The sequence below is a fragment of the Podarcis gaigeae genome, assembly GCF_964106915.1.
Source record: "Podarcis gaigeae genome assembly, chromosome: 1".
NCBI lineage: Eukaryota > Metazoa > Chordata > Lepidosauria > Squamata > Lacertidae > Podarcis > Podarcis gaigeae.
In genome coordinates this window covers 47670480-47682505 of record NC_139678.1, presented here as the reverse complement: position 1 = coordinate 47682505, position 12026 = coordinate 47670480, and the positions used below count along the sequence as shown (strand labels likewise).

Below are 12026 nucleotides of genomic sequence, written 5' to 3'. Positions count from 1 at the left end.
TAATCCAATTCAAACACAATAAAAACCATAATTAAATCCTAATTAAACAGCACAAAATCAGTAATGATAGAAGAAAGATGCAAATAAATGTTTCCCAACTCAGCTCATTAAAACCAGATTACCATAAAAGGGTGGTGAGAAAGGTCTTCACCCTCTTTCAAAAAACCCCCTGCAACATGCTGGCCAGATCCAGCTCTCCCAGGAGTTCCATGCAAGGGCCACCCACCAAACTTCCATAGATAGTGGGCCCTGGTAGGAACTAGAGGCTTGGGGTGAAGGCTAGGATCCATATCAGTTGGGGCTGGTGATAAATTTGCTTTTCCTACTCCACCTGTTGCAGTAGCTGCCATTGGTCTTCACCATCACGTATTGACCTTCAGTGGCCAGACAAAAGAACATATCAGAGACAATCCATAATATGAAATATCCATGAAAGCCCTTTCTAGTGACTGTACAACCTCTTCCCTCCTTTGTGATTGATCTGGCAGTCCCTTCCCTGGTGTTTTCTTTGTGCCTCCAAATAAATATTCAAATAGGGAGCTTGACCAGAGTGGCAGATATTAAACGCAGGAGGATGGATCCGTAAGCTTTTGCAAGGTCACCTCTCTTCAGTGATTCAAATGAGCTTTTGAACATCAAAGCCCTGGTGGTCCTCTGATGCTATTAACAAAGAAATAAAAGTGAATTTTACTTCAGGGCAGCGAAACGTCTAGAAGCAAAGGGGGATGGGTCAGAAGCAAATGGGTCTGTTTAAATAAACAGGGTCAGACGCTGCCGTAGGAAACTGAGTTGCTTAGCAAGTGAATCAATAGTGGGTTTGGGGTTTTACTGAAAGGTTGTACAATAAAGAGAGACAACTCCAATTTTAAGAAAAGGGAAGGTTTCAAACAGGCTCTTTGGCCCATTATGCTTCCAGGTTTTTGCAGTTCCAATGTTGATTCCCATAATACGTGTGGACCTACACAAGCACTAGTGGTCCAGATATTTTAAAAAGCACAAACATTGACCAGTGCAGACATCCCCCTAAGCAGTGATTAAAGAGAATTACACGTTTTTCTAGAATGCCCATAATCTTTTGGCATCTCTTTAATCTCAAATGTGAAACGTGTTGCTTGGAACACCACAATGTTTTTCAATGCCTATTTTTCACCATTGCCCTTAAGATCATGCATTCGTCTTCCATTTCCTGTCCCTCGCTTTGTACTCTCACACCGATTCAGCCCTTGAAATTGATTCCTTTCATCTTACTCTAACAATCTTCTCTAATATGTACTGTCTTTCCCTTTAGACACTCTGGAATGTATCCAACAGGGTCTGTGTAAAAGCAGGACAAAGTTTGTCTCATGCAGCATGACTTCTCCTTCCTTTCCTCCCCCTTGCAGCTTCCTACATGCTCCCATAAGCTCTGGAGGGTTGGGGGACCCCCCCCTCAAAAGTAGATTTTGGGGAAAAGCACAGGAGGCTGCTGGGGGAGGGGAGAAGAAGGAAAAGTACCATTGCATGAATAGATCTCTGCTCATTTATATCAAGAGAATCTTACTCTGGTGAACAAGTCTGTTATAATCTTAATTGCTCACTGTTACAAAATAATGCCATACACATCAATAGCTTACAGAAAGGCCCCTCCTGACTGGTGTTTTATTGTGGGTGTTTTCTACAACATGTTCTTGACACAATAATAGTGCATTAGTGGTAGATTTGTTCTGCTTTAGTTTGTTCTGCAATGCTTCCCCAATGCTGCCACATTACTGCTGTCCAGAGGGACTACGGGACAACAAAAGTGGGATAAAAAAAAACACCCAGTACGTTTCCGAGCACAATTCAAAGTGTTGGTGCTGACCTTTAAAGCCCTAAACGGCCTCGGTCCAGTATATCTGAAGGAGCGTCTCCTCCCCCATCGTTCTGCCCGGACGCTGAGGTCCAGCGCCGAGGGCCTTCTGGCGGTTCCCTCACTGCGAGAGGCCAAGTTACAGGGAACCAGGCAGAGGGCCTTCTCGGTAGTGGCGCCCGCCCTGTGGAACGCCCTCCCATCAGATGTCAAAGCGATAAACATCTACCTGACATTCAGAAGACATCTGAAGGCAGCCCTGTTCAGGGAAGTTTTTAATATGTGACATTTTAGTGTATCTTTCATCTTTGTTGGAAGCCGCCCAGAGCGGCTGGGGAGACCCAGCCAGATGGGCGGGGTACAAATAAATTATTATTATTATTATTATTATTATTATTATTATTATTATTATTATTATAACATCTGTGGGATATAAAGTTACAGAATTTCAGCAAGAAGTTACCGGATGTGCACTGATTGGAAATGAAGCAGTGTGACCATCCCAAACCTTTTGCAGTCGCAAACAGTATTGAACATGGAATCACGTGTGATCACTTTGATAGCATCATAAACACAAAATAATCTTGAATGTGTAATTGAAAGGATGTCTGGAGGGGTCCCAAGACTCCACCTGAAAAGGCCAGGAAGCTCATCACTATCCTGATCAGAGGGACCAGGGAGGGGAAATCAGTTGGAAATGCATTTATTTCCCCTCTCAGCAAGAAGCATCATCATCTCTGCTTTAAGAAATCCTCTTTCACTTTACCCATTCTTGCCTTTGTGGTTTCCCATTGTATTAGTCATGTACAAGGTGAGATGGGAGTGAAAAACAAGGCATAAAGCCTTCACATTTCTTCTCTCACCTTATTTTTCTCCTGTCTTGGATCTTTTCTAGAGCTTTCTTTCCGCGTCTGGATGTGTGGAGGCAGCTTGGAGATCGTTCCCTGCAGCCGAGTAGGCCACGTTTTCAGGAAGCGCCATCCGTATGACTTCCCTGAGGGAAATGCGCTGACCTATATCAAGTAGGAATGGGTGACTCCTTGATCCCAGTTCAGGAAACAGGAGGGTGGCAGAGTGCATTTAGGCCCAACTAGGATATAGTGTTTGCCTGAAGGAAAGAAAGGACACTGGGGCCAACTTCTTGAGGCATTTGCCAGTTTCCTTCCTTCACTCAGGGACTTGAGTATGAACCCAAATGGAATTCATGAAAGCTGCTTGGATATTCCTGGCTAAATCTATCTCGTTTCCTGCTGTTTTTGTTTATTTGTATTTATAGCAAACACTTCTCTAATACTCTGGAAATAGTATTTTAAATCCTCTATATACATTGGGTATATACTTTATATACTTGGAAAAAGCCACTACTATTGCAGAGTAGTGTGTGAGCTATGCCCTAACTAAATAGCAGTTTATAAAAACCATTGAAGTATATTTGACAGTGAGCCCCTATTTAATGTAAAAATATGATTTTTAAATTAAGGGTGACTGTTTATCATGCAGGAGTACAGCTGCACAGGCTCAATATTTGTGGTCTATAGTAACCCAGTGTTAATTTCTGTGTGGGTTCTCGCAAACCGCTGATATGTTTTGGCCAGAATTAGACATTATGGAAAACATGCGGCTCCTGCCAAAAACAGCAGCCCCGGTTTTCCTCTTCTCTTCACCAGCAACACAAGTTTTTCTACCCCCGCACGGCAGCCAGTGAATCCCTGTTCAATTACCCTCCACTCATAGCTGCTTTGTGGCATATGTGGAAGATCCAGATGTCTCAACCCTCTTACATATTTTGCACCTGTTACGACCCTAAGTATGCAGGAGGGTTAAGAGGCGTCTGGATCTTCCACATGTGCCACAGAGTGGCAGCAGCTCTGAGTGGAGGCAATGGGTTGAATCCAACATCATGTGAACAAAGTTCTGCTTGCACAATAGGACTTCCCCTTCCTCTCCAGTCCCTTGTGCTGTCAAACTTCCAGAGCAGAGAGCTGAAAGGGAGAGGAAAGGATGGAGAAGTCCCATTGTGCAAGCAGAACTCTGTCCCACTCACACGCAAACACCACTGGATACAACCCAGGAAGGGCAACTGAGTGGCTGCCATAGAATTTTGTTAGCTGCCATGGTGGGAAACCAGTGTACCTCTTCCTTTACAGGGAGTTTCTCACAGGAATGTGCTGGTGTTGTTCCATCTGAACACACACCCCTCTCTTTTCCATGCATGCTCCCCCAAATTGGCTCTGGGGTAGGTTCAGGAGAACCCCCACAATAGCATGTAGGGGAAGGAGAAGGCCAGTCATTCCATCAGGCAAGCTTAGTAACTATGTTGAATTCTTCCCTGCATATCCAAGGTTCTGTGGGATATAAATAACCTTAGAGAAAATAACAGTTGAATAGCTGTTTTATGTTGATGCAGCCGTAGGGATGGATGAATCAGTTGTGGTCTTGCAAGCTCAGAGATGGGGTGCAAACACCACCACCCATCAATTGGTTCCTGTTTGGGGAAAATGTACAAGTTTAGTGATGACATCCCTGTGCTTCCAAATTTGCTGGCAATGAGAATTTGGGAGGGTTGAAGTTTCCATAAGGGTGACTTAATTTCATGTTGTGACAAGTGGTACAGTAAATAACTGTGGTTCACCTTTCCCATCTGCAGAAATACCAAACGTACAGCAGAAGTATGGATGGATGAATACAAGCAGTATTACTATGAGGCCAGGCCATCTGCCATTGGAAAGTCATTTGGAAGGTACGCATCCCAAACCAGGCAAATGGGTATTCGTGTCAGATAGCTCTTATAAACTACTCTTAGGGAGAGCTGACAGCATAGGCACTCTCCCATAACTAACATGCCCCTGGAAACATGATTCGAACAGCTGAGTAACACATTCTTGTATTGATTGGTTTTATATTTAAACATAAGTTCATCTCCGGCACTCTGTGGCTCTGTATAATCGAAATGGCTTGAACTAGATGGCTTTAAAGGGGATTAGGCAACTTTTGGAGCTTTAGCCTATCAACAGTGACCAGTAATGAACATGATGGTTATATCCTGCCTCTGGGATCAGGGTTACTATGCCTCTCAATACCCATTTCTAGGAGAAAGCTATTGCTTGTGGGCTTCGGCATCTGGTTGGCCATTATAGGATGCTGTACTAGATACTGTTGGAATTCTGCCTGGGTCAGAGGAATGTGCCACAGCGTAGGCACCGGCAGATATTCCTTGGCGACCTCCCCGCTTCTAGTCCCGGCAGATAAGCAGGCGAGGTCTCGGCGATTCTTCCCAGAAGTGTGAGAAGAACACACCGTTTCTTCTCTCTCCCCTTTGGTATCCCCAGGGAGGGGAAAGAAGCAGACAGAAATCTATTTACATTCTTTATTTCTGTCTCTTACATCAGTACAGAGAAACATGTCTGCACTCCACAGCAGTAGGAAACAAACTCCACCCATGTACTTCCAGTACGGGTCATATGACACACACACTGAGCTAACATCCGGTGCTCAGTACAGAATGGACTGCCCCTTTGTTCCCATGGCAACAGTCACAAACATCCTGTTTGGCTTTCCAGCCACAAGCAGCTGACTTGGCTGCTATAGCCTTTGCTTGCTGCTGCATTGCTGCTTTATGGTAACATACTCCCCCTAAAGTATCAATGCGTGCTGCGAGCAAAGCGTCATCCAGAGAAGAAAACAAACAGTTGTTATACTTATAACATTCCCCTGTTGTTTCAGTTCCACCCTTGGAACTACCCGCCACTGGTTTTACCAATGTACCTCTCTGGTTGTGTGACTTCCAAGGAATGAGTGCATTTGCATTACCTTGGTTAGCAACTCCTTGTTGTGCCTTTGTCTCTGACTCAGACACAGCTTCAATCTCTCCTCGGTTGTTTACAACAGCAACATATGCCATAGCTAGGTTTGCAAACTCCTGTGAATACCTCTTTGGTGGTACACCCTTCGTTGCTCTCTCAGACCTTCGTACAAGGTGCTGTTCTCCACTGCTTTCTGGTTCAGCCTCTGAACTCTCTGGAGAACCAGTACTAAGCTTAATCAGTGGTTCATCCTCCTCTTCTGAGGGTCTAGTCATTATGTGAGATTTCCTCTCAATGACTGTGTCAACTGAGCTCCCTGAGCTATCGCTGTCATCATCAGTACTACTGAACTCAATAAGATCAAACTCATCATCATCATCATCATCAGAATCATCTCCAGTGGGAAATGTGTGAACAATCACTCTCTCCTGTTCAGGAGCACTCTCTAGAAATTTTGTGAGAATCACCTGACCAGATTCAGACAAAATTACTCTGTAGAGACCCTTTTCATAACCCACAAAAATGCCTCTGGCATTCTTTACCCCCACCTGGAGTTTCTGTTCTCACATGAGATCCAAAAACCTTGAAATGGGCAACTGAAGGTTTTCTATGGAACAGTTTCTCAAATGGAGAACATCCCAACTCTTTTGAAACCTTTCTCAACCACGTATAACAAAATGACAATAGCGACTCCGCCCTGAATTCATTTGGCAGATGCGAACTAAGCAATTGCGCATGCATTCCCTTTTGCAATTCTTTGTTCACCCTAACACAGACACATTTCTTCCATGCTTCTTCGGAACTAGCAATTTTGTGTCTTATCCCTTTCTTCTGCAGGAACCTCTGGAAATCCTGTAAAAGAAATAGTGGCATCTCATCTGTACAAAGACAAGCAATGTTAGCATCATGCATATTTTTAACTTTGTCACAAAACTCTTTAAACCTTTCTAAGGCTTCTTTTGGTTTCTCCAAAACATAAATCCAGACATAATTTGTGAAAGAATCCACACACACAAGGTAATATTTTGCATTGCCTCTAGATGGTGCTAGAGGACCAATCACATCAGCATACACCCGCTGAAATGCTCTGTCGACCCTTGAGGTCACCTTCTTGGCATCCTTCTTGGTCAGACCTGCAAAAGAAATCATGTTAGAATCACAAGAATTACATTCCATGTAATCACTTTGATCAAAAGTCAACAAATACAGTCCATCTTTCTCTTTGGCAGAAAAATACAACTCTCCATCTTTGTAGATCTCGCAGCTTTCAGCATCATAGGACAGTTTTAGTCCCTTCTTAGCAATCTGCGAAACGCTGAGCAGATTGAACTTCAACTCTGGAACCAAATAAACATCGTTTATAGTCAAGTTCAGACTTTCAAGATACACAGTTCCAATCCCGGTCGCTTCCAATTTCTGACCGTTGGCTTGTTGCACAGCGAAGCTTTGCTTCTTAAACGTTGAAAATAGATCCCTGCGTCCTGTCATGTGAACTGTCGCTCCAGTGTCTAGAATGAAGAAGTTCCCCGCTTCTAGTGTGGCTTTTAGCGACATCAAAGCCTTTGCAGGCTTCGCCTTTGACGTGGTATGACCTTTGCCTGATGCCTCAGACTTCGTGGAGCTCACCTTGGCTCCTCTGTGCTGACGTGGCTTCCTACAGTTCCACTGAAGATGCCCAGTCTGTCCACAATTGTAACATTGGACAACGTTGAAAGCTACAGCATTTTCTCCAGTAGCTACAGCAGTGGGGGTGTTAGAACTCCGTTCTTCCCTCCCCCTGTCTTTTACCTCCAGTGCGGCAAGTCTGTCATGTTCATTCAGAATAACCGCATACACCCTCTCCGAAGTGAGATCGTTCGCTGGAAGGGAACCAAGCTGACTGGCAACCGTTTTGTAAGTCCGATTCAGGTTGTTTATCACCATGAAGCAAAACACTTCCTCCTGCAGACGGAAATTGCGTTCCACCATCTGTTGCTGCAGATATTTCATTTCCGTCAGGTGCGCTTGATTTGTCAGATTTGTCAGCTTCTCAAAATACAGCAACGCTGAAGAACCTGCATCTCTCTGATGTGTCCTTCGCAAAGTGTCCCAAACCTCTCGTGCATATTGTAAATCCTGAATATGCACAAGCTGGGAATCTGAAACACACAGAATTATAGCCGTCCTGGCCTTCACATTCTGTGACTCCCAAGCACGTGTTGGTGCTGCAGGAATGGGGTTCTCAATCACCTCAAACAGTCTCTGATTCTGCAACAGGGCCTTCATCTTAATAGACCAAGATGAATAATTGTCATTAGTTAAAAGGGGTTGGCAAGGCAGGGCTCCCCCTTTCTTGGCATCCATTTTGAGTCCTTGCATTAAGACTCACTCTCTCAAGCAGCTAAAATTCAATAGCTGGTTGTTTACGCTCTTGGCACCTGGCAGCTCTCAACGCTGGCTGCTCTGGAAAGTCCCTTTCCAACAGTTCATGTGATACTGTAGCCAAAACATTCCATTGTTTTCGCCTCTCTCATGCACAGCCTTACAGCCAGCCCACTTCACTGACGAGCGTTGCTTAGCAACAGTGCATTCCTTTCTTGTACAGGAAACCACAAGAATCTCTGGAATGCAAGCCTTCCACTCTCGGAGCTGTTTTTCCCAAACACTGCTCCCGTGAACCAGAGAATAACTCAATCTGCGTTCACTCTTTTAAGCCCGAAATTTCTCATACCTTGGGCTCCGTGGCTTGGCTGTCACTTCGTCTGGTCAGCTTTTGGCTGTAGGCTGTAGGTGCAGAGGATCAACCTCTCATTGCAGACTTCCATGGAGAGATGAGAACAGCAGCTCTGCTACTATTGTTGCAGACTTCCATGGATCGAAAAAACAGCACCTCTGCTACCACTGTTGGAATTCTGCCTGGGTCAGAGGAATGTGCCACAGCGTAGGCACCGGCAGATATTCCTTGGCGACCTCCCCGCTTCTAGTCCCGGCAGATAAGCAGGCGAGGTCTCGGCGATTCTTCCCAGAAGTGTGAGAAGAACACACCGTTTCTTCTCTCTCCCCTTTGGTATCCCCAGGGAGGGGAAAGAAGCAGACAGAAATCTATTTACATTCTTTATTTCTGTCTCTTACATCAGTACAGAGAAACATGTCTGCACTCCACAGCAGTAGGAAACAAACTCCACCCATGTACTTCCAGTACGGGTCATATGACACACACACTGAGCTAACATCCGGTGCTCAGTACAGAATGGACTGCCCCTTTGTTCCCATGGCAACAGTCACAAACATCCTGTTTGGCTTTCCAGCCACAAGCAGCTGACTTGGCTGCTATAGCCTTTGCTTGCTGCTGCATTGCTGCTTTATGGTAACAGATACTAGGCCTTTAGTTGGTCTGATCAAAAAGGGCTCTTCTTAGCGCATTTCTAGGCATAAGGTCTATCTGACAAGGCAGCACTTTGCCACGGATTCAGGCAAGGGGTTTTGCTATGGGGATTTTTTTTATTATTTTTTAAAAAATGTTTTGCAGATTCATAGCTGAAACCTGCTACATATATGACACTGATTGACTGTCACCCATCATGTTCCTAAGAAATCTCTCATACGCAAAATCCCCAGAACAGATATGCAATTTAAAATACCGTTACAGGTTAGGGTTGTTGTTGTTTTTTTTTTTAAAAAAAAGTCGACAAATTAATGCATCACATTTGTAAAACGTAAAAAGGAAGGACGTCTTGAGAGAAGGGCAACACCAGTGACTGCACCAGCATATGATTTGCTGGTATGTATGTCTGCTTTTCAGTTTGTGAAGCCTGAGCAAATGAGTTTTGTTCGGCAGCTGAGGGATCCATTGTGACTTCACTTTTTATATCACCATAAAGAGACCCCGGGCTGAGGTGATGGCGTTTACCTGACCTCCTGGCAGTGAGAGTAGGCAAGACGGTGAAGTGGTTGTTTGCTGTGGAACCTTATTGGCTTAGCTGGTGCCAAGCTCCCCACTGCCTTGCCCCTCACAGTAGGCTGTGGAGACTTTGCTGCCGGGAGATTAGGTAACCAGCGCTGCCCCCACCCTGCGGTCTACTACTGTATATTACCTTTCACTTTACCCTTACATAACTGGATCCTAGGCAAAGCAAGGAGAAAGATGTTACTGGGAGCAGAATAAACACTCCCATGCTACTTCAGTTTCTCACAGTGAGCTGTAGGATACACCCAAAAGGGTTCAAGATGAACAGAGAAGTGGGACTACATTAATAGAAAGGAGGAAGAGACAGGCAGAAGAGGTCTGACTTAGCCCATCAGCCTGAGAATCCTCCCCGCCCCCTGCACTAAGCTTAAAATAGAAATTACAAAAGCACCTCTGTTAGGACTTGTTAGCATAGGTGTTGTGAAAATGTGTCATTGTATTGTTTCAGTAGCATGTGGCTGCACTTCACACATTTGGGCATTTTGTAATCTTTGCCTGTGTTATGAGAATCTCTTTTGTCCACATTCACAACGAAGATAGGAACAATTTGCTTTTGCTTCCAGTATTGTGGACCGGGTGGAACAGCGCAGGAAACTGAACTGTAAATCCTTCCAGTGGTACTTGGAGAATGTCTACCCTGAGCTCAAGTGAGTCATCCTTTGAATCTCAAGTAAAACCGCAGGATGTATATTGTGGGAAGGAGGAAAGTGGCAGGTGCCTTCCCAAGAGGTAAAACATGCTTGTAGCACATTGGAAAGATGCATGACAAATTGGAGGTTCTTTTCTGGAACAGGTATCTCCACACCTCCCACCCATGGGCCTGTCATGGCTCTGTTTGAACCAATGCCTCTTCACTATGGCAGCTTGAACTTTTGAGGTGGGATTAGACAACTGGGAGCTCATCCATACTTCTGCTTTGTCTCGTGCCCAGAAAGCAGGAGTCCAAGGGATTTTCCACTTGTCTCATGTTTCTAGGCATGGTTCCGAGTGGTTTTGTGTTTCCTCTGCTGCTTTTCCTGGGAAAACCTGCTCCTTAACCCTGAATTGGAGCAAACATAAATCTGTAGAAAACACGATTGATGTTTGCTCTGATTCAGTGGTAAAGATCAGGTTTTCTGAAAAGTTGCTATGGGAAACGGTAGAAGGCACAGTTGGGTCGAGCTTAATTTATTGTGAAAGGATAGAAGCATCAGAACCTCATAAGCAAGGTTTAGCCTTCTTTCATGAGGCATCCTAGAAGGCAAAAATATATAACCCACTCAGAGAACAATGGAGTAATAGAAATGAGAATACATATACCGGTATATGTTGTAATATGTTTAGAAGTTATAATCTGTTGTAATTAAAATGAATAAGACTGATTCTGAAACCTTTTGCCATAATTTGAAAAAGATCAAAAAGTCTGCTTGCTTAACTGGTACAAACTAGTTAGTATCACTGAGGTAAATGTGGTGTAAGATGCACCTCACTTCTGTGGGTTAAACCACAGAGCCTAGGACTTGCCAATCAGAAGGTCGGCGGTCCGAATCCCCGTGATGGAGTGAGCTCCCGTTGCTCGGTCCCTGCTCCTGCCAACCTAGCAGTTCAAAAGCACGTCAAAGTGCAAGTAGATAAATAGGTACCGCTCCGGTGGGAAGGTAAATGGCGTTTCCATGCACTGATCTGGTTCGCCAGAAGCGGCTTAGTCATGCTGGCCACATGATCCGGAAGCTGTATGCCGACTCCCTCGACCAATAAAGCGAGATGAGCGCCGCAACCCCAGAGTCGGTCCCGACTGGACCTAATGGTCAGGGGTCCCTTTACCTTTACCTTAAGAAAGAGCTGGAGTGGGTTGGTTAAGGGGCATAGTTAATCTTGGGGGGGGGGGGGAAGACTTTCTTGTATACAATTTGTAGCCCAAGAAAAACAAACGGTTCACATATATACCTGTTTTAACATGGTATTATCATTCTCACAATTGGTGTTCTTCTTGAATTCCCTCAGTGATTTCAGTTGATTGCAATATTCTTTTTATTGCTGTGTTTCACTCCAGAGGTGGGATAGCATTTCTGTGTCGTGTGATACTATTCTCATATGTATATGGAAGATTTATTTTTATTTTCTTCTGGATTATCACCATCAAATATAGAGATGGTATTGATAATTTGGCAATTTGTGTTCTGGTTTTGTTTTGTCTCTCAGGGTTCCAGAAAAGGAGCTGATTCCTGGCATCATCAAGCAAGGAGCAAATTGCTTGGAGTCTCAGGGACAGGATACAGCAGGGAATTCTCTAGCAGGGGTTGGAAGCTGTAAAGGGACAGTGAACAATCCTGTGGCCACTCAGGTGAGGTGAACTGAAGTTGGTCCCTTTATTCTTTTCTGCTGCTTTTCTACTACCTACTGGGGAAGATAAATGTGTGCATTTGAAGCATAGTGATCTTAGTGGATCCCTTGGCTGGGCAGAAGCAGT

At 44.5% G+C, this 12026-nt stretch overlaps 2 protein-coding genes across 3 annotated transcripts in view; one reads left to right on the top strand and one right to left on the bottom strand.

The window, feature by feature from the left end:
• SLC10A1 (solute carrier family 10 member 1) overlaps positions 1–12026 on the bottom strand; it is a 322488-nt gene that overhangs the window by 76415 nt on the left and 234047 nt on the right.
• GALNT16 (polypeptide N-acetylgalactosaminyltransferase 16) overlaps positions 1–12026 on the top strand; it is a 142712-nt gene that overhangs the window by 113833 nt on the left and 16853 nt on the right. For both annotated transcript variants that reach the window (XR_014566288.1, XM_083747166.1), the window contains exons 10-13: positions 2724–2850; positions 4476–4568; positions 10141–10224; positions 11759–11900. Coding sequence is in view for 1 of the 2 variants with exons in the window: in XM_083747166.1 (XP_083603292.1) it covers positions 2724–2850; positions 4476–4568; positions 10141–10224; positions 11759–11900 (446 nt within the window). In the remaining variant the exon portion in view is untranslated. The remainder of the gene's footprint in view (positions 1–2723; positions 2851–4475; positions 4569–10140; positions 10225–11758; positions 11901–12026) is intronic.